Source organism: Oncorhynchus mykiss, chromosome 29 (assembly GCF_057628025.1).
Source record: "Oncorhynchus mykiss isolate SJ-2025 chromosome 29, ASM5762802v1, whole genome shotgun sequence".
Lineage (NCBI taxonomy): Eukaryota > Metazoa > Chordata > Actinopteri > Salmoniformes > Salmonidae > Oncorhynchus > Oncorhynchus mykiss.
Window position 1 is genome coordinate 2,830,334 of NC_143050.1, and position 26,167 is coordinate 2,856,500.

The 26,167-nt window shown below is 45.1% G+C and overlaps 1 protein-coding gene across 1 annotated transcript in view; it reads right to left on the reverse strand.

Annotated features, from left to right (window-relative positions):
- Positions 1 to 1,631: 1,631 nt before the first annotated feature.
- Positions 1,632 to 26,167, reverse strand: part of mtus2a (microtubule associated tumor suppressor candidate 2a) — a 146,983-nt gene continuing 122,447 nt past the window's right edge. The window contains exons 6-16 of the mRNA XM_036967473.2: positions 22,886 to 22,984; positions 17,947 to 18,140; positions 16,088 to 16,213; positions 8,592 to 8,658; positions 8,213 to 8,427; positions 7,867 to 7,972; positions 6,961 to 7,034; positions 5,517 to 5,615; positions 5,236 to 5,355; positions 4,424 to 4,521; positions 1,632 to 2,375 (exon numbers count right to left, since the gene is read on the reverse strand). Of these exons, the coding sequence (XP_036823368.2) occupies positions 1,880 to 2,375; positions 4,424 to 4,521; positions 5,236 to 5,355; positions 5,517 to 5,615; positions 6,961 to 7,034; positions 7,867 to 7,972; positions 8,213 to 8,427; positions 8,592 to 8,658; positions 16,088 to 16,213; positions 17,947 to 18,140; positions 22,886 to 22,984 (1,694 nt within the window). The 3' untranslated portion in view covers positions 1,632 to 1,879. The remainder of the gene's footprint in view (positions 2,376 to 4,423; positions 4,522 to 5,235; positions 5,356 to 5,516; positions 5,616 to 6,960; positions 7,035 to 7,866; positions 7,973 to 8,212; positions 8,428 to 8,591; positions 8,659 to 16,087; positions 16,214 to 17,946; positions 18,141 to 22,885; positions 22,985 to 26,167) is intronic.

A 26,167-nucleotide genomic window follows, 5' to 3' on the forward strand; every position in this document is an offset into this window, starting at 1 on the left:
CTGTTCCCATCTGGTGGTATACATACTCTCAGTCCGTCTGTCTGTCCGTCCGTCCATTCATCTGTCTGTTTCTACTCATTGTAACAACATATATGGTCAGCCTGTCTGTCTGTTTCTATATACAATACATTGAAGTGGAGTCTGTTGTTGCAGAGCACAATACAATCTACATTTCAGCACTGCCCGTGGTTGGTGTTTCTATACACTACAGTCGTTCAACGTAGCCCGTGGTTGGTGTTTCAATACACTGCAGTCGTAGTCAACGTAGTCCGTGGTTGGTGTTTCTATACACTACAGTCGTTCAACGTAGTCCGTGGTTGAAAGCACTACATCCTAACATTCTAGAGCTAGCTAGCCAGTCAGCTTCCTTAAAGAGATAGAGAGGTCTCCATTGTTCATCCACGTGCAGGCCAAGCACAAGCTAGCCAGTCAGCTACACATCCAGGTGAGGACAGAGAGACAGAGACCAAGAGAGAGAGACAGAGAGAGAGAGAGAGATCCTTAAAGAGATAAGTCTCCAGTGTTCTTCAGTTTGCTGGTGGTGAATGGAGACATACAGTATTTTTGTACCATCATGGAGTCTACAGGGTACAGCAGAGCGGCTATGTCAGCTAGTATGAGTCTATGGGTACATAGATGCTAGTGGAGGTAGCCATCGTGAGGCTAGGTCAGCTAGTCTTAGTCTATAGGTACAGAGATGCCAGTGGAGTTATCCATCGTGAGGCTAGGTCAGCTAGTCTTAGTCTATAGGTACAGAGATGCTAGTGGAGTTATCCATCGTGAGGCTAGGTCAGCTAGTCTTAGTCTATAGGTACAGAGATGCCAGTGGAGTTATCCATTGAGAGGCTAGGTCAGCTAGTATGAGTCTATGGGTACATAGATGCTAGTGGAGGTAGCCATCAACAGGCTAGGTCAGCTAGTCTTAGTCTATAGGTACAGAGATGCTAGTGAAGTTAGCCATTGAGAGGCTAGGTCAGCTAGTCTTAGTCTATAGGTACAGAGATGCTAGTGGAGTTATCCATCGTGAGGCTAGGTCAGCTAGTCTTAGTCTATAGGTACAGAGATGCTAGTGGAGTTAGCCATTGAAAGGCTAGGTCAGCTAGTCTTAGTCTATAGGTACAGAGATGCTAGTGGAGTTAGCCATGGAGAGGCTAGGTCAGCTAGTCTTAGTCTATAGGTACAGAGATGCTAGTAGAGTTATCCATTGAGAGGCTAGGTCAGCTAGCCTGGGTCAATGGCTATAGAGATGCTAGTGGAGTTATCCATCGAGAGGCTAGGTCAGCTAGTCTTAGTCTATAGGTACAGAGATGTTAGTGGAGTTATCCATCGAGAGGCTAGGTCAGCTAGCCTGGGTCAATGGCTACAGAGATGCTAGTGGAGTTAGCCATCATGAGGCTAGGTCAGCTAGCCTGGGTCAATGGCTGCAGAGATGCTAGTGGGGTTAGCCAATGAGAGGCTAGGTCAGCTAGCCTGGGTCAATGGCTACAGAGATGCTAGTGGAGTTAGCCAACGAGAGGCTAGCAGAAAGGCATTGTTGGAGAACTTGCGTGACTGGTCAGATGTTCGATTAAATTCTGGGTCCATACAGTACGTGTTAAGAGAAGAGATAGAACGAGGATCGAAACTGGAACAAAGAACTCCATCCTGTCTTTATGCAAGTTACGGGCCAAAATGTCCCCTCCACTTTTGAAAGACGATATCACCAGCGAAAATAGTGATTTTGTCCAAAACACCTGAACTAACGCTGCTAGTTATCTCACACATTCCATTGTATCATGACAGATGTACACTACCATTTATGTCTCAGTAGTCTGTCCACGAGAGATTAACAGTAAAGAGATGAAAAGAAAAAGAAAGACAGGAAGAGAGAAACGTGAGCTCATCTCATGAGGGGGTTGAGCCGAGCAGGCGAGTGACAGTGATTGGGTGACACTCGGTGAGTAGGCGTCGCCGGTCCTGGAGACTGATTCTGATTGGAGAATCCTCTGTGAGTGGGTGTGGCCGGTCCTGGAGACTGATTCTGATTGGAGAATCCTCTGTGAGTGGGTGTGGCCGGCCCTGGAGACTGATTCTGATTCTCTCTGTGACTAGGGGAGTAGCCGTGTGTAGGTGCGGGGGGCAGGTATCCTCCACAGTAGTGAGAGGGGGCGTCAAACCCCGTCCCTCCTCCCATCCCGGGAGAGGAGGAAAAGAGGCAGGAAGACAGAGTGGGGGAGGTGGAGAAGGAGCGGTGGATGGGAGAGGAGCAGGGGGAGCAGAGAGGTGAGGTCTGTAGACGCCAGAGGAGCTCCTCATTGTTACGGCTCAGTCGTTTCTTCTCTCCGTTCTCCTTCTCTACATTCTCCTGCAGGTTAGCGTTCTCCTCTGAGAGTTGCCTGGATGGGGAAGTGAGACAGGGTTATATGTGACCTGTTTCAGGTAACTAGGCACATGTCGCACATCACTACTTCACAGGAGAGGCATTTGAACGTAAACATTTATTTTTTATCAAAATGCGTTTTTTTTTGGGGCAGAAATGCCTTCTGGGACATGTGATCTTTCACGTGCTTTAGTAACAAACTTGTATGCCATCTGTAAATACAATTAAAATTAGTTAAATTACGAACCTAGTTGGTTTAGCCACAGAAAAATACGGGAACCTTTCCGCTAGCCATGATTGGCTGAGATAATGGCTGGGCTGGACATGCCGAGAGATGAGTTCGGATTGGTCTGCCATGTAGCATGCTTCTGTCTAGAACTTGAGCTGCTCAGTATGTGTAGGTAATTCTTTCTAATGCGGCTTTTTAAAAAAAAATATTTACGAAGAACTGCAACAAAGAAGTTGACCGAGTTTTGAAATCAGTGGAATGCAAGATGATAGCTAAGGAGATGGAGACAATTCTGGTGTTTGATTACAAATATGTGGATGGGGTCAAAAAGAGAAAACACAGAAGACTTTTGTATTAAAAAAAAAACAGCTGTCTCCGGATTACATCTTCAAACTAAGGGTAACCATGGCAGCCGTGACAGAGAGGGAGAAGTGTCCATGAATACAGGTAAGAGTCTCTAGCTACATTTTCAGATATTATACGTTTCTAATTTTGTCAGAAAGTTGTTTTCATTGCAAGTTAAAGCGTACCGTTAGCTAGCTAGCTGGCTCGTTCGCTAGCTAACGTTACGTGTATGATCTGTGTAGTAATATTATTCTTATCTTATCTTATTGTATTGCTAGTTATAGCATAATGTTAGCTAGCTAGCTAGCTAGTTGGTTCGCTTTAGCTACCTGTAGATTCATGCAGGGTAGTAATGTTATGAGTTGGGATTATGGTTCATTGTTTAGCTAGCTAGATGTCTAAACAAAAGAGTATCCTGTGCATGTGACAAATAAACTTTGATTTTATTTGATATAGTATGTGTTTACCAGAGACGGTAATGCGAAGAACAACAGGACCTGCACCAAAGTCAAATGAAGATATAAAGTAAGGGCAACGAGACAGTGTGCAAATTCTAAAATCGTCAAGGTAGAAGAAAAGCCTTGCTTTTATTTCACCACAAAATCACAGAAACGTAAACTAATCTCTGTTAATTAGCTTGCTATTAACATGTAAATAAGTGTTGTGAGTTTATTTTCCTGTAATAATGAATACAAATTTGCTGAAGTTATGACGTTGTCAGCTATGATATGGCCATTATTTGAACTTGGTTAGCTAGCTAACAAGCTAACAAGCTAACAAGCTAGAAATGAACCAAAACATTGTTTATAAAGTTGCTTTAGTTGCTTGGTTTGCTAGATTTACATATGTGACCGACTGCCTCGATTTCGTCTTATGTAGTAAAATTTGAAAATTATGTTTTTTACATTCCATAAAAGGAGAGACTCAGAGCTACAACATGGTATATCATATACTGCATTTTAGGAACAATGGGAAAGTTATTCTGCTTTGAACGTTGATAAACTTGTAAACTCACTTTTGTGAAAATGGCCCTTGAATGTTTTGGTACACCTACTGGAGAGCTCTTCTTTGTCTACACTCATTCAGCGTCGTTCACACCCTCTTAAGCCTTTAGCCCCGCCCATTCAGCATCGTTCACACCCTCGTAAGCCTTTAGCCACGCCCATTCAGCATCGTTCACACCCTCTTAAGCCTTTAGCCCCGCCCATTCAGCATCGTCCACACCCTCTTAAGCCTTTAGCCCCGCCCATCTCTTTAAGGATTCACATGTGAGGCCATGTGGTAGATACACGCTATATAAAAAAAAATCTATGTTTATTTGTCACATGCACAGGATACAGAAGGTGTAAATTGTATAGTTATGGTACTTGCATAGTAGCAATATCAAAAATATTCCTGGAATTTTGCTGTCCTACTGAAAACAGCAAGTAAGAAAAGGCAAGTTGTATTGTTATTTGTTTTGTTGTTTTCCAGGTGTGTGTGTGTGTTACCTGGACAGGGCCAGGTTATTGTCTATACGGGCCATCAGGTCTTCGTTCTGCTGCTGTAGCACCTGCATCCGTTCCTCTAACACAACGTTCTTCTGGGCCTGCTCAAAAAAAACACAGAGACAACTCTACTGTCTTCTGGGCCTGCTGTCTATGTACTGTACTGTCTGTGTATTGTCTTATACTTTACTGTCCTGTCCTGTCTGTTAGGGTGAGTGTGTACTGTCCTGTCCTGTCTGCTAGGGTGAGTGTGTACTGTCCTGTCCTGTCTGCTAGGGTGAGTGTGTCCTGTCCTGTCTGCTAGGGTGAGTGTGTACTGTCCTGTCCTGTCTGCTAGGGTGAGTGTGTCCTGTCCTGTCTGCTAGGGTGAGTGTGTACTGTCCTGTCCTGTCTGTTAGGGTGAGTGTGTACTGTCCTGTCCTGTCTGCTAGGGTGAGTGTGTACTGTCCTGTCCTGTCTGCTAGGGTGAGTGTGTCCTGTCCTGTCTGCTAGGGTGAGTGTGTACTGTCCTGTCCTGTCTGCTAGGGTGAGTGTGTCCTGTCCTGTCTGCTAGGGTGAGTGTGTACTGTCCTGTCCTGTCTGCTAGGGTGAGTGTGTCCCGTCCTGTCTGTTAGGGTGAATGTATCCTGTCCTGTCCTGTCTGCTAGGGTGAGTGTCTACTGTCGTATCCTGTCCTGTCTGCTAGGGTGAGTGTGTACTGTCCTGTCCTGTCTGCTAGGGTGAGTGTGTACTGTCCTGTCCTGTCTGCTAGGGTGAGGGTGTCCCGTCCCGTCTGTTAGGGTGAGTGTGTGTGTGTGACAGCCTATCGATCCTACCACTCTCTCCAGGTCAGAGATCTTCTTCTCCTGTTGGTGAATCTGGTTGTTCTTCATCTCCACAACATCCTTCAAGCTCTTCAAATCCTCCTCAATGTGCTGGTATGGGGCTAGGGTATCCTACACACACACACACACACACACACACACACACACACACACACACACACACACACACACACACACACACACACACACCGTGTTACCCCGCAGGGCTGAAGACAGAGCTTAAGCTAGTGTTCAGTTTCAGGTTTCAGGTTATTCGTAATGTGTTATAGTACCACTATGTGTTCGTCGGTGCTTCTTCTCAGTGCCTCTTCGAAGCGCTTGGCTTTGTCCCTCAAGCTACTCTTCTGGAACAACAGGGTGTCCACCTGATCCTACACAACAACAACAACAACACGGCATATTAGTTGACCGTCAGTGTACAAAACACACACGAGTAAACATGTCAATACACTTTTAGAAATACAGGGTTCCAAAAGGGTTATTTGGCTGTCCCCATAGGAGAACCCCTTTTACATCTAGATAAAAACCTTTTACATATAGATAAAAACCTTTTAAATCTAGATAAAAACCTTTTACATCTAGATAAAAACCTTTTACATCTAGATAAAAACCTTTTACATCTAGATAAAACCTTTTAAATCTAGATAAAACCTTTTACATCTAGATAAAACCTTTTACATCTAAATAAAAACCTTTTACATCTAGATAAAACCTTTTAAATCTAGATAAAAACCTTTTACATCTAGATAAAAACCTTTTAAATCTAGATAAAAACCTTTTACATCTAGATAAAAACCTTTTACATCTAGATAAAAACCTTTTACATCTAGATAAAACCTTTTACATCTAGATAAAAACCTTTTAAATCTAGATAAAACCCTTTTAAATCTAGATAAAAACATTTTACATCTAGATAAAAACATTTTACATCTAGATAAAACCTTTTACATCTAGATAAAACCTTTTACATCTAGATAAAACCTTTTACATCTAGATAAAAACCTTTTAAATCTAGATAAAACCATTTTAAATCTAGATAAAAACATTTTACATCTAGATAAAAACATTTTACATCTAGATAAAAACATTTTACATCTAGATAAAAACATTTTACATCTAGATAAAACCTTTTTAAATCTAGATAAAAACATTTTACATCTAGATAAAACCTTTTTAAATCTAGATAAAAACATTTTACATCTAGATAAAACCTTTTTAAATCTAGATAAAAACATTTTACATCTAGATAAAAACCTTTTAAATCTAGATCAAAACCTTTTACATCTAGATAAAAACATTTTACATCTAGATAAAAACCTTTTAAATCTAGATAAAACCTTTTTAAATCTAGATAAAAACATTTTACATATAGATAAAAACATTTTACATCTAGATAAAAACATTTTACATCTAGATAAAAACATTTTACATCTAGATAAAAACATTTTACATATAGATAAAAACATTTTACATATAGATAAAAACATTTTACATATAGATACAAATCTTTTAAATCTAGATAAACATATATATATTTACTGATTCATTTGATTCTATTCATCAGAATCACATTATATATTTATGCATTTATTTTATTCTTTTCGGGATTCAATCTTGAGATCCACTCACGAAGCTAGCATGCTGATCATTCTTCTATCAAAACGATGGCAACTTCAAGATTGACTGTCTTGTTAGTAACTTCTGCGTTAACAATACCTGCAGAGAGAGTCTGAGCTTCTCAAAGTCTTCTTCCAGAGTTACCTTCTGCTGCTCATGAGCCTTCCTTAGGTCTAGAGAGAGAGAGAGAGAGAGAGAGAGAGAGAGAGAGACAGAGAGAGAGAGAGAGACAGAGAGACAGAGAGAGAGAGAGAGAGAGAGAGAGAGAGAGAGAGACATAGAGAGAGAGAGACATAGAGAGAGAGAGAGACAGAGAGAGAGAGAGAGAAAGAGAGAGAGAGAGAGAGAGAAAGAGAGAGAGACAGAGAGAAAGAGAGAGAGAGAGAGAGAGAAAGAGAGAGAGAGAGAGAGACAGAGAGAGAGAGAGAGAGAGAGAGAGGCAGAGAGAGAGAGAGAGAGACAGAGAGAGACAGAGAGAGAGAGAGAGACAGAGAGAGAGAGAGAGAGAGAGAGACAGAGATAGACAGAGAGAGAGAGAGAGACAGAGAGACAGAGAGAGAGAGAGAGAGAGAGAGAGACAGAGAGAGAGAGACAGAGAGAGAGAGAGAGACAGAGAGAGAGAGAGAGAGAGAGACAGAGAGAGAGAGAGAGAGAGACAGAGAGAGAGAGACAGAGAGAGAGAGAGAGAGAGAGAGAGAGAGACAGAGAGAGAGAGAGAGAGAGACAGAGAGAGAGAGAGAGAGAGAGACAGAGAGAGAGAGAGAGAGAGAGAGAGGGAGATACCAGTCATGTGTGCTTTTGGTTTTGCTTTCCTTTTGGGGACAATTCGGGCAACTGGGGTCCCCACAAGGAAAAAGGCTATTTTAGGTTTAGGGGTTCAGTTTAGGTTTAGGAGATAGGGTTTAGGAGATAGGGTTTAGGAGATACGGTTTGGGAAAATAGGATTTTGAATGGAAATAATTTGTTTGGTCCCTACAAGGATAGTAAAACAAACGTGTATCTTACCCCTCATGGTGCGAGCATGCTCCTCGTACAGCGTTGTCATGGTAATGTTGTGCATGTCCCTCAGCTCTTGAATGGCTGCCTCGTGGTTCACCGTCAGCTCATCCATCTGATTGGATGATTGATTGTTTGATTGATTGATCCATCATCACTTGCAAAATTATGTGAGAATTTTTTTTTTTTCCCACCCTGTCCCTTTGAACATCTCATGAAGAACGGAACTACATTTCCCATCATGCCTGTCAACAATTGTTAGGTTTGTTAATTGCTTTACAGGTAATGGAGTCTTAACTCATAACGTAAATTACACCAGAAGAACTCTATTTCCCATGATGCCACAGTCTGTCACCTGCTCCTGCTGCTGGGTCCTGATCTCCTCCACCTCTTCCTGATGCTCCGCCCTCAGGTGTTCCGTCTCCTTTGAGTGACAGACCCTTAGCTCCGCCTCCACCGCCGCTAGCTCCTCCTCCTGCTGCAGCTGCAGCTCCGCGAGCTCCCGCTCAAACCCCACCTCCAGCTCCGCCTTCTCCTTTTGCAGCCTCTCCCATTGAGTGGTGTTAGAAGCTGGAGGGGACGAGTAGAGTGGTAGGAGGCGATTTTTATTTTAAAAAAACTATTTTAACCGACAAATGTCTGTTTTTTTTTATTGACCAAGGAATGTTCCTTCTTTATAAAAATAACAAACTAAATAAAGAACAAAATAAAGACCTGATGTGTTTTTCACTCACCGACTTCCTGTTTGATCATCTGAATCTCCAGGGAGAGCTCTTTCTCCTTCTCTGTAGCGCTCTCATTCTGGTACACACACACACACACACACACACACACACACACACACACACACACACGCAAGCACACACACACACGCACACACGCACACACACACACCCACACACGCACACACACACACCCACACACACACACACATACACACGCAAGCACACACACACACACACATACACACGCACACATGCACGCACACACACGCACACACACAGAGAGAGAGCGAGAGAGAGTCACATTTAACAACACAATCACATATGATAACATCTAATCAGTCACAAGATGAGCTGACACATCAGCCAATGATCCTATTTACACTTTGTAGTCGATTAGTGTTTCTGACTCATATCAATGCCACATAGGTCGTTTATTACCAAAGAAGTTCTAGCAGGCAGTTCCCCATTTAAATAAGGGACCACGTAGGGCTGTGTAACTGGAAGCTCCTGGGTAACGGTTTCCCCTAGGTACAGATCTAGGATCAGCTTCCCCTCTCCCAGTCCTAACCTTCACCAGTAGTGGAGTAAATTCTAAACTGACCTAAGATCAGCGTCCAGGGACAACTTCTCCCTACACTGAAACTGAGAGTGGGACTGGGTGTAGGACTGCAATGACACACAGACAGACACCAGAGGGAGCCATCATATCGCAAACGAGATAAAGAGACAAATTACTACAAAGGGTCTGAGATATTCGATGTACACATTCTATTGATACAACAAAGTTACCTCATCTCACTCCCCTCATCTCATTCCCCTTACCTCATATCCTTCCCCTCATCTCACTCCCCTTACCTTATCTCATTCCCCTCATCTCACTCCCCTTACCTCATCTCACTCCCCTTACCTCATCTCACTCCCCTTACCTCATACCATCTCACTCCCCTTACCTCATCTCATCTCACTCCCCTTACCTCATTTCATCTCACTCCCCTTACCCCATCTCACTCCCCTTACCTCATCTCATCTCACTCCCCTTACCTCATCTTACTCCCCTTACCTCATCTCACTCCCCTTACCTCATCTCATCTCACTCCCCTTACCTCATCTCACTCCCCTTACCTCATACCATCTCACTCCCCTTACCTCATCTTATTGCACTCTCCTTACCTCATCTCACTCGTCTTACCTCATATCATCTCACTCCCCTTACCTCATCTCACTCCCCTTACCTCATCTCACTCCTCTTACCTAATCTCAATCCCCTTACCTCATCTCATCTCACTCCCCTTACCTCATCTTACTCCCCTTACCTCATCTCACTCCCCTTACCTCATCTCATCTCACTCCCCTTACCTCATCTCACTCCCCTTACCTCATACCATCTCACTCCCCTTACCTCATCTCACTCCCCTTACCTCATCTTATTGCACTCCCCTTACCTCATCTTATTGCACTCCCCTTACCTCATCTCATCTCACTCCCCTTACCTCATCTCACTCCCCTTACCTCATCTCACTCCTCTTACCTAATCTCATCTCACTCCTCTTACCTAATCTCAATCCCCTTACCTCATCTCATCTCACTCCCCTTACCTCATCTCACTCCCCTTACCTCATCTCACTCCTCTTACCTCATCTCATCTCACTCCTCTTACCTCATCTCAATCCCCTTACCTCATCTCACTCCACTTACCTCATCTCACTCCCCTTACCTCATCTCATCTCACTCCCCTTACATCATATCATCTCACTCCCCTTACCTCATCTCACTCCCCTTACCTCATCTCACTCCCCTCACCTCATCTCACCCTTTACCTCATCTCATCTCACTCCCCTTACCTCATATCATCTCACTCCCCTTACCTCATCTCATCTCACTCCCCTTACCTCATCTCACTCCCCTTACCTCATCTCACTTCTCTTACCTAATCTCAATCCCCTTTCCTCATCTCATCTCACTCCCCTTACCTCATATCATCTCACTCCCCTTACCTCATCTCATCTCACTCCCCTTACCTCATCTCATCTCACTCCCCTTACCTCATCTCACACCCCTTACCTCATCTCATCTCACTCCCCTTACCTCATCTCACTCCCCTTACCTCATCTCATCTCACTCCCCTTACCTCATCTCACTCCCCTTACCTCATCTCACCCCTTACCTCATCTCATTTTACACCCCTTACCTCATCTCATCTCACTCCCCTTACCTCATCTCACTCCCCTTACCTCATACCATCTCACTCCCCTTACCTCATCTCACTCCCCTTACCTCATCTTATTGCACTCCCCTTACCTCATCTTATTGCACTCCCCTTACCTCATCTCATCTCACTCCCCTTACCTCATCTCACTCCCCTTACCTCATCTCACTCCTCTTACCTAATCTCATCTCACTCCTCTTACCTAATCTCAATCCCCTTACCTCATCTCATCTCACTCCCCTTACCTCATCTCACTCCCCTTACCTCATCTCACTCCTCTTACCTCATCTCATCTCACTCCTCTTACCTCATCTCAATCCCCTTACCTCATCTCACTCCACTTACCTCATCTCACTCCCCTTACCTCATCTCATCTCACTCCCCTTACATCATATCATCTCACTCCCCTTACCTCATCTCACTCCCCTTACCTCATCTCACTCCCCTTACCTCATCTCACCCCTTACCTCATCTCATCTCACTCCCCTTACCTCATATCATCTCACTCCCCTTACCTCATCTCATCTCACTCCCCTTACCTCATCTCACTCCCCTTACCTCATCTCACTTCTCTTACCTAATCTCAATCCCCTTTCCTCATCTCATCTCACTCCCCTTACCTCATATCATCTCACTCCCCTTACCTCATCTCATCTCACTCCCCTTACCTCATCTCATCTCACTCCCCTTACCTCATCTCACACCCCTTACCTCATCTCATCTCACTCCCCTTACCTCATCTCACTCCCCTTACCTCATCTCATCTCACTCCCCTTACCTCATCTCACTCCCCTTACCTCATCTCACCCCTTACCTCATCTCATTTTACACCCCTTACCTCATCTCATCTCACTCCCCATACCTCATCTCATCTCACTCCCCTTACCTCATCTCATCTCACTTCCCTTACCTCATCTCATCTCACTCCCCTTACCTCATCTCATCTCACTCCCCTTACCTCATCTCATCTCACTCCCCTTACCTCATCTCATCTCACTCCCGTTACCTCATCTCATCTCACTCCCGTTACCTCATCTCATCTCACTCCCCTTACCTCATCTCACTCCCCTTACCTCATCTCACTCCCCTTACCTCATCTCACTCCCCTTACCTCATCTCACCCCTTACCTCACCTCATCTCACTCCCCTTACCTCATTTCATCTCACTACCCTTACCTCATCTCACTCCCCTTACCTCATCTCATCTCACACCCCTTACCTCATCTCACTCCCCTTACCTCATCTCACCCCTTACCTCATCTCATCTCACTCCCCTTACCTCATCTCACCCCTTACCTCATCTCATTTCACACCCCTTACCTCATCTCATCTCACTCCCCTTACCTAATCTCACCCCTTACCTCATCTCATCTCACACCCCTTACCTCATCTCATCTCACTCCCCTTACCTCATCTCACCCCTTACCTCATCTCATCTCACTCCCCTTACCTCATCTCACTCCCCTTACCTCATCTCACCCCTTACCTCATCTCATCTCACTCCCCTTACCTCATCTCACTCCCCCCAGTGACATGAGCCTACCAGATGAGCTAAATGATGTCCATGCTTGCTTTGAGGCAAGCAACAACAGCCAATGTGAGTAAGACCTTTAAACAAGTCAACATTCACAAGGCCACAGGGCCAGACGGATTACCAGGACGTGTACTCAGAGCATGCTCTGACCAACTAGCAATATTTTCAACCTCTCCCTGACCGAGTCTGTAATGCCAACATGATTCAAGCAGACCACCATAGTCCCTGTGCCCAGCAACACCAAGGTAACCTGCCTAAATGACTACCGACCCGTAGCACTCACATCTGTAGCCATGAAGTGCTTTTAAAGGCTGGTCATGGCTCACATCAACACCATTATCCCAGAAACCCCAAACCCGCTCCAATTTGCATACCGCCCCAACAGATCCACAGATGACCCACACTGCCCTTTCCTACCTGGACAAAAGGAACACCTATAGGAGAATGCTATTCATTGACTACAGCTCAGCATTCAACACCATAGTGACCTCAAAGCTCATCACTAAGCTAAGGACCCTGGGACTAAACACCTCCCTCTGCAACTGGATCCTGGACTTCCCGACGGGCCGCCCCCAGGTGGTAATTGTAGGTAACAACACATCTGCCACGCTGATTCTCAACACAGGGACCCCCCAGGGGTCCGTGCTCAGTCCCTTCCTGTACTCCCTGTTCACTCATGACTGAGGCTAAGCACGACTCCAACACCATCATTAAGTTTGCCGATGACACAAGAGTGGTAGGCCTGATCACCGACAACGGGAGGAGGTCAGAGACCTGACCGTGTGGGACCAGGACAACAACCTCTCCCTCAACGTGATCAAGACAAAGGAGATATCATGCCCTGATCTGTTTCACGTGTCCTTGTGATTGTCTCCCCTCCAGGTCTTATTTTCCCCAGTGTATTTATCCCTGTGTTTCCTGTCTCTCTGTACCAGTGTATTTATCCCTGTGTTTCCTGTCTCTCTGTGCCAGTGTATTTATCCCTGTGTTTCCTGTCTCTCTGTACCTGTGTATTTATCCCTGTGTTTCCTGTCTCTCTGTGCCAGTGTATTTATCCCTGTGTTTCCTGTCTCTCTGTACCTGTGTATTTATCCCTGTGTTTCCTGTCTCTCTGTACCAGTGTATTTATCCCTGTGTTTCCTGTCTCTCTGTACCAGTGCATTTATCCCTGTGTTTCCTGTCTCTCTGTACCAGTGTATTTATCCCTGTGTTTCCTGTCTCTCTGTACCAATGTATTTATCCCTGTGTTTCCTGTCTCTCTGTACCAGTGTATTTATCTCTGTTTCCTGTCTCTCTGTACCAGTTTGTCTTGTATGTTTTTCCAAGTCAACCAGCGTTTTCCCGTTCTCCTGCTTTTTGCTATTTTCCTTTTTCTAGTCCTCCCGGTTTTGACCCTTGCCTGTTTCTGGACTCTGTACCCGCCTGCCTGACCATTCTGCCTGCCTTGACCACGAGCCTGTCTGCCACTCTGTACCTCCTGGACTCTGATCTGTTTTTTGACCTTTTTGCCTGTCCACGACCATTCTTTTGCCTACCCCTTTTTGGATTAATAAACATTGTAAGACTCCAACCATCTGCCTCCTGTGTCTGCATCTGGGTCTCGCCTTGTGTTATGATAGGAGATGATTGTCGACTACAGGAAAAGGAGGACCGGGCACGCCCCCATTCTCATCAACGGGGCTGAAGTGGAGCAGGTTGAGAGCTTCAAGTTCCTTCATCAACCTGGCCAAGGCTTTCGACTCTGTCAATCACCATATTCTTATCGGCAGACTCAGTAGCCTCGGTTTTTCTAATGACTGCCTTGCCTGGTTCACCAACTACTTTGCAGACAGAGTTCAGTGTGTCAAATCGGAGGGCATGTTGTCCGGTCCTCTGGCAGTCTCTATGGGGGTACCACAGGGTTCAATTCTCGGGCCGACTCTTTTCTCTGTATATATCAATGATGTTGCTCTTGCTGCGGGCGATTCCCTAATCCACTTCTACGCAGACGACACCATTCTGTATACTTCTGGCCCTTCCTTGGACACTGTGCTATCTAACCTCCAAACTAGCTTAAATGCCATACAACACTCCTTCCGTGGCCTCCAACTGCTCTTAAACGCTAGTAAAACCAAATGCATGCTTTTCAACCGTTCGCTGCCTGCACCCGCATACCCGACTAGCATCACCACCCTGGATGGTTCCGACCTAGAATATGTGGACATCTATAAGTACCTAGGTGCCTGGCTAGACTGCAAACTCTCCTTCCAGACTCATATCAAACAAAACTTACCCTAGTAAAACTGACTATCCTACCGATCCTCGACTTCGGCGATGTCATCTACAAAATAGCTTCCAACACTCTACTCAGCATACTGGATGCAGTCTATCACAGTGCCATCCGTTTTGTTACTAAAGCACCTTATACCACCCACCACTGCGACCTGTATGCTCTAGTCGGCTGGCCCTCGCTACATATTCGTCGCCAGACCCACTGGCTCCAGGTCATCTACAAGTCCATGCTAGGTAAAGCTCCACCTTATCTCAGTTCACTGGTCACGATGGCAACACCCACCCGTAGCACGCGCTCCAGCAGGTATATCTCGCTGATCATCCCAAAAGCCAACACCTCATTTGGCCGCCTTTCCTTCCAGTTCTCTGCTGCCTGCGACTGGAACGAATTGCAAAAATCTCTGAAGTTGGAGACTTTGATCTCCCTCACCAACTTTAAACATCTGCTATCTGAGCAGCTAACCGATCACTGCAGCTGTACATAGTCTATCGGTATATAACCCACCCTATTTACCTACCTCATCCCCATACTGTTTTTATTTATTTACTTTTCTGCTCTTTTGCACACCAATATCTCTACCTGCACATGACCATCTGATCATTTATCTCTCCAGTGTTAATCTGCTAAATTGTAATTATTCACTCCTATGGCCTATTTATTGCCTACCTCCTCATGCCTTTTGCACACACTGTGTAGATATTCTTTTTTTTCTACTATGTTATTGACTTATTTATTGTTTATTGTTTACTCCATGTGTAACTCTGTGTTGTTGTCTGTTCACACTGCTTTGCTTTATCTTGGCCAGGTCGCAGTTGCAAATGAGAACTTGTTCTCAACTGGCCTACCTGGTTAAATAAAGGTGAAATATATATATATAGTCTCCACATTGACTCTGTACCGGTACCCCCTGTATATAGTCTCCACATTGACTCTGTACCGTAACACCCTGTATATAGCCTCCACATTGACTCTGTACCGTAACACCCTGTATATAGTCTCCACATTGACTCTGTACCGTAACACCCTGTATATAGTCTCCACATTGACTCTGTACCGTAACACCCTGTATATAGTCTCCACATTGACTCTGTACCGTAACACCCTGTATATAGCCTCCATTGTCCATTGTGTGTGTGTGTGTGTGTGTGTTTGCCAGTGTGTATAGTGTGTGTGTTTGCCAGTGTGTATAGTGTGTGTGTGTTTGTGTGTTTGCCAGTGTGTATAGTGTGTGTTTGCCAGTGTGTATAGTGTGTGTGTGTTTGCCAGTGTGTATCGTGTGTGTGTTTGCCAGTGTGTATAGTGTGTGTGTGTGTGTGTGTGTGTGTGTGTGTGTTTGCCAGTGTGTATAGTGTGTGTGTTTGCCAGTGTGTATAGTGTGTGTGTGTGTGTGTGTGTGTGTGTGTGTGTGTGTGTGTGTGTGTGTGTGTGTGTGTGTGTGTGTGTGTGTGTGTGTGTGTGTGTTTGCCTGTGTGTATAGTGTGGGTGTTTGTTACCTGTAGACAGTAGTGTTGGGAAGTAATGATGAAGGCTTGTAGTCCTAGCGTAGTCTTCCTCAGTTCCTCTCTCAGTGATGTCAGCTGATCCTCCTGCTCCACACAGCGATTCTGAAGCCTCTGGACCTATAACCATACCATAATAACACACATGAATCTCATATACAGTAACATGATAATCTACAGTAACATGATGATCTACAGTAACATGATGATCTACAGTAACATGACATATACAGTAACATGATAATATACAGTAACATGATAATATGCAGTAACAAGATAATATACAGTAACATGATAATGATAATATACAGTAACATGATAATCTACAGTAACATGATAATGATAATATACAGTAACATGATAATCTACAGTAACATGATAATATACAGTAACATGATAATATACAGTAACATGATAATATACAGTAACATGATAATATGCAGTAACAAGATAATAGACAGTAACATGATAATAAACAGGAACATGATAATATACAGTAACATGATAACATACAGTAACATGATAATATACAGTAGCATTATACAGTAACATTATGATGTATGGTGTTATGCTCTGGAGATAAGAAACAATTAAAGGACTAAATTATTTTATCATTAAAGGTTCAACCGACATGAGACTTTCAGCTTATAACCCGTCTGAAGTAGAGAGGTGCGGGGGCTGCTAAATTGGGCACCCAGGGAGCAATTAATTGCCTTGCACGTGGGCAGAATAACACATTTTTTCATATTGTTGGCTCGGGAATTCGATCTAGCAACCTTTCGGTTATTGGCCAAAAGCTCTAAAAGCTAGGCTGCCTGTTGCACTTAGCTACGAAACAATAATTAAGTCTAGGCTTCAGCTCAGCGGGCTATAACAGACTTGCACACAGTCAACACTGCAGTCACTGGACACCACAGTAACATAACAACACAACACACTGCAGTCACTGGACCCCACAGTAACATAACAACACAACACACTGCAGTCACTGGACCCCACAGTAACATAACAACACACTGTAGTCACTGGACCCCACAGTAACACAACAACACACTGCAGTCACTGGACCCCACAGTAACACAACAACACACTGCAGTCACTGGACCCCACAGTAACATAACAACACAACACACTGCAGTCACTGGACCCCACAGTAACATAACAACACACTGCAGTCACTGGACCCCACAGTAACATAACAACACACTGCAGTCACTGGACCCCACAGTAACATAACAACACAACACACTGCAGTCACTGGACCCCACAGTAACATAACAACACACTGCAGTCACTGGACCCCACAGTAACATAACAACACACTGTAGTCACTGGACCCCACAGTAACATAACAACACAACACACTGCAGTCACTGGACCCCACAGTAACATAACAACACACTGCAGTCACTGGACCACACAGTAACATAACAACACAACACACTGTAGTCACTGGACCCCACAGTAACATAACAACACAACACACTGCAGTCACTGGACCCCACAGTAACATAACAAGACAACACACTAAAGTCACTGGACCCCACAGTAACATACAACACAACACACTGCAGTCACTGGACCCCACAGTAACACAACAACACAACATATCACATGAATATCTGGAATTTCCATGAGTAACTTTATTTTTTTCTCTGTGTATAAAGACCAATGCTGTAATCAAACCCACAGCTCTGTGAGTGTAGTTGGGGTTTGTTGGGTGAATGGTATTCTCCTATAGAGTTACCTTGTCTGAAACCTGAAAACATTAGCTCCCAGAGATGATGCCTTAGGCGGGCTAACACAGTCTTGTAGCATGAAAACAATCCAGCCCCATTTTTAAAACCACATACCTCCTCCCTCTGTTTCTCCCTCTCTCGCTCCCTCTCCTGCTCCTCCCTCTCTCTCTCCTTCAACTGCGCCTCCTCTTTCTCCCTCTGCAGGTTCTCCTGCTGTTCCTGCTTTGGCCTGAAGGGGGGAACGCGCCGAGGGGAGCTGGGGGGAACTGACCCTCTGGCGGCTGCTGCTGGACGCTGCCTGGGGAGGACTGGAGAGAGAGAGAGAGGAGGGGGAGATAGAGAGAGAGGGGGAGGGGAGGAGAAAGAGAACGAGAGGGAAAAGGGAGACAGAGAGGGATATATGGGGGGACACAGAGAGAGAAGATAGAGAAAGGGAGAGAGGGAGAGAGAGAGAGGGGAGGTGAGAAAGACAGAAGTGGAGAAAGAGAGAGGAGGAGGAGAGAACGATAGAGATAGAGACACAGAAAGAGAGAGAGAGAGAGAGGGGTTAAATGGGGTTAAATTAACAGCATGAAAAACACATCCTTGCGGTTGCCCCACACGCAGCAGACAGACTGAGCCTGCCACCACTGATTTACACAGATCACTGCTACTGCCTGGCATCCCTGCTACTAACTGGCATCACTGCTACTGCCTGGCATCCCTGCTACTAACTGGCATCACTGCTACTGCCTGGCATCACTGCTACTAACTGGTATCACAACTACTGCCTGGCATCCCTGCTACTAACTGGCATCACTGCTACTAACTGGCATCACTGCTACTGCCTGGCATCACTGCTACTGCCTGGCATCACTGCTACTAACTGGCATCACTGCTACTGCCTGGCATCACTGCTACTGCCTGAGATCACTGCTACTGCCTGGCATCACTGCTACTGCCTGGCATCCCTGCTACTAACTGGCATCACTGCTACTGCCTGGCATCACTGCTACTGCCTGGCATCACTGCTACTGCCTGGTATCACTGCTACTGCCAGGCATCACTGCTACTGCCTGGCATCACTGCTACTGCCCAGCATCACTGCTACTGCCCGGCATCACTGCTACTGCCTGGCATCACTGCTACTGCCCGGCATCACTGCTACTGCCCGGCATCACTGCTACTGCCTGGCATCACTGCTACTGCCTGGCATCACTGCTACTGCCTGCATCACTGCTACAGCCTGGCATCACTGCTACTGCCTGGCATCACTGCTACTGCCTGGCATCACTGCTACTTCCTGGCATCACTGCTACTGTCTGGCATCACTGCTACTGCCTGCATCACTGCTACTGCCTGGCATCACTGCTACTGCCTGGCATCACTGCTACAGCCTGGAATCACTGCTACTGCTTGGCATCACTGCTGCTGCCCGGCATCACTGCTACTGCCTGGCATCACTGCTACTGCCTGGCATCACTGCTACTGCCTGGCATCACTGCTACTGCCTGGCATCACTGCTACTGCTTGGCATCACTGCTACTGCTTGGCATTACTGCTACTGCCTGGCATCACTGCTACTGCCCAGCATCGCTGCTACTGCCTGGCATCACATCACTGCTACTGCCTGGCATCACAGCACTGCTAATGCCTGGCATCACTGCTACTGCCTGGCATCACTGCTACTGCCTGGCATCACTGCTACTGCCTGGCATCACTGCTACTGCTTGGCATCACTGCTACTGCTTGGCATCGCTGCTACTGCCTGGCATCACATCACTGCTACTGCCTGGCATCACATCACTGCTACTGCCTTGCATCACTGCTACTGCCTGAGATCACTGCTACTGCCTGGCATCACTGCTACTGCCTGAGATCACTGCTACTGCCTGGCATCACTGCTACTGCCTGGCTCACTGCTACAGCCTGGCATCACTGCTACTGCCTGAGATCACTGCTACTGCCTGGCATCACTGCTACTGCCTGGCATCACTGCTACTGCCTGAGATCACTGCTACTGCCTGGCATCACTGCTACTGCCTGGCATCACTGCTACTGCCTGGCATCACTGCTACTGCCTGAGATCACTGCTATTGCCTGGCATCACTGCTACTGCCTGAGATCACTGCTACTGCCTGGCATCACTGGTACTGCCTGGGATCACTGCTACTGCCTGGCATCGACTCTTTCAAACTGGATGACACACATAGAAAGGTTGATCTAACCTTGTGTGTGTCAACTACACATTAATGGTCTGACACACACACACACACACACACACACACACACACACACACACACACACACACACACCGTAGACACAGGGGTTTCCTCCTCTAATGACATCGATGGATCATTCTGTCGTCTCCATTAGTTCAATTAAGACTATTATCAGAAACGATAAAATGTGTACTGTATGTATGTGTATGAGTGTGTAGGTGTGTGTGTTTGTGTGTGTGGGTGTGTGTGTGTATGTATGTTTGTGTATTTGTGTAGACGTGTGTGTGTGTCTGTAGGTGCGTGTGTGTGTGTGTGGGTGTGTGTGTGTGTGTGTGTGTGTTTGGGTAGATGTGTGTGTGTGTGTCTGTAGGTGTGTGTGTGTGTGTAAGTGTAGCTGTGTGTGTGTGTTTGTGTAGACGTGTGTGTGTGTGTGTCTGTAGGTGTGTGTGTGTGTATGTGTAGCTGTGTGTGTGTGTTTGTGTATTTGTGTAGACGTGTGTGTGTGTGTGTGTGTGTGTGTGTGTGTATGTGTAGCTGTGTGTGTGTGTGTTTGTGTAGATGTGTGTGTGTGTCTGTAGGTGTGTGTGTGTGTATGTGTAGCTATGTGTGTGTGTTTGTGTAGACGTGTGTGTGTGTCTGCAGGTGTGTGTGTGTGTGTGTGTGTGTGTGTGTAAGTGTTGCTGTGTGTGTGTGTTTGTGTAGATGTGTGTGTGTGTGTGTGTGTGTAGATGTGTGTAGGTGTGTGTCTGTGTTATCACAGGCTGAGTCGTTACAACAGTCAGTACTACAACTAAACAGCATCAATATTAGTGGAAACAAACATTTGTCTTAAGGATGTGCCAGAATTGATATATATATATTTTTTTTATTTAAACCTTTATTTAGTGAGGCAAGTCAGTTAAGAACAAATTCTTATTTACAATGGTCGGCCTACCCCCCGGCCAAACACGGACGACGCTGGGCCAATTGTGTGCCGCCCTATGGGACTCCCAATCACGGCCGGATGTGATTCAGTCTGGATTTGAACCAGGACTGTAGTGACGCCTCTTGCACTGAGATGCAGTGTCTCCCATTTGCTGGGCAGTTACATATATAAATATTAATTTATACGTTATTATATCACTACTTTCCAAGTATTGTTCTAAACAAATATATATATATATATATATATAAATAGTAATTACATTTTACACTATGAAGTCCCACAGGAGCATTGTGGGCTTCATATCTTTCACCCACAGCCCATAATACTGTCTAGTCGTCTTCTCTAGTAGTCAATCACATATAACAACATATACTATTTAGCATACATTTTTATCCAAAGAGACTCACAGTCACGCACGCATACATTATTGTTTTACATTTAGGGAATTGGGAATTGAATTCACTATCCTGGTGTCGTAAGGAACGTGTCTTTCCCAACCCGAGCAAGGTGCATACATTCAGCTGGACAACTGACTAGGTATCCCCCCCCCCCCTTTTCCCCGACACCGTCATCCACCATCTATTCAGCTCTAAAAACATCTGTTACCCCTGAAGGACTGGTCTCCATGACAACAGGGGGCATCATCTGTCTGCGGTAATGAGCTGGGGGGAGGGGCGGGGGGGGGGGGGGGGTGGAGACACTTGGCTTTGACAGTGAATGAAAGGGAGCATTTACAGGACACCCCTCCCCCTGTTCCAGCCCCTCCCCCTGGCCCTCCTCCCCCTGTTCCTCTCTAACAGTACAACTGGCCCTTCTAACAGTACAACTGGCCCTTCTAACAGTACAACTGGCCCTTCTAACAGTACAACTGGCCCCTCTAACAGTACAACTGGCCCCTCTAACAGTACAACTGGCCCTTCTAACAGTACAACTGGCCCTTCTAACAGTACAACTGGCCCCTCTAACAGTACAACTGGCCCTTCTAACAGTACAACTGGCCCTTCTAACAGTACAACTGGCCCTACAACTGGCCCCTCTAACAGTACAACTGGCCCCTCTAACAGTACAACTGGCCCCTCTAACAGTACAACTGGCCCGTCTAACAGTACAACTGGCCCTTCTAACAGTACAACTGGCACCTTCTAACAGTACAACTGGCCCTTCTAACAGTACAACTGGCCCTTCTAACAGTACAACTGGCCCCTCTAACAGTACAACTGGCCCTTCTAACAGTACAACTGGCCCTTCTAACAGTACAACTGGCCCTTCTAACAGTACAACTGGCCCTTCTAACAGTACAACTGGTCCTACAACTGGCCCTTCTAACAGTACAACTGGCCCCTCTAACAGTACAACTGGCCCTTCTAACAGTACAACTGGCCCCTCTAACAGTACAACTGGCCCTTCTAACAGTACAACTGGCCCTTCTAACAGTACAACTGGCCCCTCTAACAGTACAACTGGCCCCTCTAACAGTACAACTGGCCCCTCTAACAGTACAACTGGCCCTTCTAACAGTACAACTGGCCCCTCTAACAGTACAACTGGCCCTTCTAACAGTACAACTGGCCCTTCTAACAGTACAACTGGTCCTTCTAACAGTACAACTGGCCCTTCTAACAGTACAACTGGCCCCTCTAACAGTACAACTGGCCCTACAACTGGCCCCTCTAACAGTACAACTGGCCCCTCTAACAGTACAACTGGCCCCTCTAACAGTACAACTGGCTCTTCTAACAGTACAACTGGCCCCTCTAACAGTACAACTGGCCCCTCTAACAGTACAACTGGCCCTTCTAACAGTACAACTGGCCCCAGCTTGCCCCCCCCCCCCAGTTGGTCTAAAACTGCCACTGCATGTTTTCTCCATGTGATATTCTCCCTTCTCTCCCCACGCTATCTGCCGTGTGTGTACCTATGTCTCACCTGGTGACTGGGGTTTAGGAGGCACCACAGCCAGCCTCTTAGGAGAGGAAGGAAGGGACCTTGTGATCTCAGAACTCCTCGGGAACTCCTTCCTCACACCTGTCATCAAACACAGCAACAAATCACAAACATGGAATTAAGCAATCAACCAATCAGAGACAATCAAAAACACATCAATTAAGCAATTATAACATTTAATTAGGCAATCAACCAATTATGTTATCAGTCTAATCAATCAATATCTAATCTTCAACATCGCCCTCCTTTTCTCTCTACCCACATCTTCCATCTAATCAGTTTAAGCACCCTTTTCCCTTTTCCTGATAATTAGACCTGGGATTTTTTTTCTCCCTCTCAAATCAATTCAAAGGGCTTTATTGTAAACATATGTTTACATTGCCAAAGCAAATGGAATAGAATAAACAATAAACAAAAGTTAAATTAACAAAGGGAAGCGTTAGTAAACATTACACTCACAAAAGTTTTTAATTAATATAAATGTTTTAAATGTTATATTATTGGCTATGTTCAGTGTTGTAACAACGTGCAAGTAGTTGAAGGTATGAAAGGGAAGATAAATAATAGAAATAAACAGGTTGTATTTACAACGTTGTTTGTGTTCTTCACTGGTTGCCCTGTTCTCATGGCAACGGGTCACAAATCTTGCTGCCGTGACGTGCCGTATACTGCAGTATATCGCCTAACAGATGTGGGAGTTTATCCATGTTTGATTGGTTTTCGAATTCTTTGTGGGTCTGTGTGATCTGAGGGAAATATGTGTTTCCAATGTGTTCATATATTTGGAAGGAGGTGAGGAAGTGCAGCTCAGTTTCCACCTCATTTTGTGGGCAGTGTTCTCAATAGCAAGGCTGTGCTCACTGAGTCAGTTCATAGTCAAGGATTTTCTTAATTTGGGGTCAGTCACAGTGGCCATATAGCATTCCAGTCTGCTATGTTTGTTGGTTGATTATTTCCAGTGTGTCCAACAGTTATCTTTTTGCTTTCTCATATTTGGTTGGGTCTAAATGTGTTTATGTCCTTGTGTTTTGTGGGGTTTGTATGTGAACAGAGCCCCAGAACCAGCTGGCCGAGGAGACTCTTCTCTAGGTTCATCTCTCTATAGAAGAGGGCTTTGTGGTGTAATGTGTTGCTTCCTGGTGGTTGCAGAATTGAACAGTCTATTCTGGATGTTGATAACTAGTGTGTATCGTCCTATTTCTGCTCTGTATTGCTTGGGGGATTGGATTGTACAAAAATTATATTTTTTGCAGAATTCTGCATGCAGAGTCTCAATTGGGTGTTTTCTGAATTCTTGGTGACATCACAATGGGTTCAATAACGGATTGAAGTGTTTTCTGAATTCTTGGTGACATCACAATGGGTTCAATAACTGATTGAAGTGTTTTCTGAATTCTTGGTGACATCACAATGGGTTCAATAACTGATTGAAGTGTTTTCTGAATTCTTGGTGACATCACAATGGGTTCAATAACTGATTGAAGTGTTTTCTGAATTCTTGGTGACATCACAATGGGTTCAATAACTGATTGAAGAGTTTTTTCCAGATCCTAATTGGTATGTTGAGTTTTATGTTCCTTCTGATGGCATAGAAGGCTCTTCTTCCCTTGTCTCTTACATCGTTCACAGCCTTGTGGTAGTTACCTGTGGTGTTTATGTTTAGGACGAGGTAGGTGTAGTTCTTCGTGTGCTCCAGGGCAACAGTGTCTAGATGGAATTTGTATTTTTTTGTCTTGACTACTGGACCTTTTTTGGAACACCATAATTTTTGTCCTACTGAGATTCACTGTCAGGGCCCAGGTCTGACAGAATCTGTGCAGAATATCTGCTGTGCTGCTGTAGGCCCTCCTTGGTTGGTGACAGAAGCACCAGATCGTCAGCAAACAGTAGACATTTGAGTCCAGTAGGGTTAGGCTAGGTGCTGCAGACTGTTCTTGTGCCCTCACTAATTCGTTGATATAAATGTTGAAGAGTGTGTGGCTCAAGCTGCGTCCCTGTCTCACCCCATGGACCTGAGGAAGGAAATCTATGTGTTTTTTGCCAATTTTAACCGCAAACTTGTTGTTTGTGAACATTGATTTTATAACGTCATATGCTTTCCCCTCCGACACCGCTTTCCATCAATTTGTATAGCAGACTCTCATGACAAATTGAGTCAAAAGCTTTTTGAAATCAACAAAGCATAAGAAGACTTTGCTTTTGTTTTGGTTTGTTTGTCAATAAAGGTGTGCAGGGTGAATACGTGGTCTGTTGTATTTTGGTAAGAATCCAATTGGACATTTGCTCAGGACACTGTTTTCACTGAGGAAATGTTGGAGTCTGCTGTTGATGATACTGCAGAGGACTTTTATGAGATTGCTGGTGATACATATTCCACTGTAATTTATTGGGGTCAAATTTGTGTCCACTTTTTGTGGATTGGGGTGATCAGGCCTTGGTCCCAAATATTGGGGAAGATGCCAGAGCTGAGGATAATGTTGAAGAGTTTAAGAAGAGCCCATTTGAATTTGTGGTCTCTATATGTGAAATGGTGTTTTCTACATTGGATAAAAGTAGAGACTCAGAGCTACAAAATGGTTTATCATACACTGCATTTGAGGAACAATGGGAAAGTAATTCTGCTTTGAAAGTTGATGAACTTGTAACCTCACTTTTGAGAAAATGGCCTGTGAATGTTTTGGTACCTACAGAAGAGCTCTCCTTTGTCAACACCCATTCAGCATCGTTCACACCCTCTTTAGATTCACCCATCTCTTTAAGGTTTGATCTGAGCGTTCTGTCCTTACAACAGCAGTCAAGCACCCAAGCTAACTGGCTAACAGTTGTCGCAGTGACATTCTACTAAAATGGACACTTGCATAGTGAAGTCTTTGTTAAGACATGTAGCTTGCTAGCTAAAGAATGAACCATAATCACAACGTTACCACCCTGCATGAATCTGCAGGTAGCTAACCAACCAGTTTAAATGTTAGCTAGCTAAAATGAGGCTATAGCCAGCTAACATTAGGCTATAGCCAGCTAACATTAGGCTATAACTAGCCAAGGATCGAGGCAAAGATGAATGGAGGAAAGTACAGAGAGATCCTCGATGAAAACCATCTCTAGAGCAGTCAGGACCTCAGACTGGGGTGGAGATTCACCTTCCAACAGGACAACGACCCTAAGCACACAGCCAAGACAACGCAGGAGAGGCTTCGGGACGAGTCTCTGAATATCCTTGAGTGGCCCAACCACAGCCCGGACTTGAACCCAATCAGACATCTC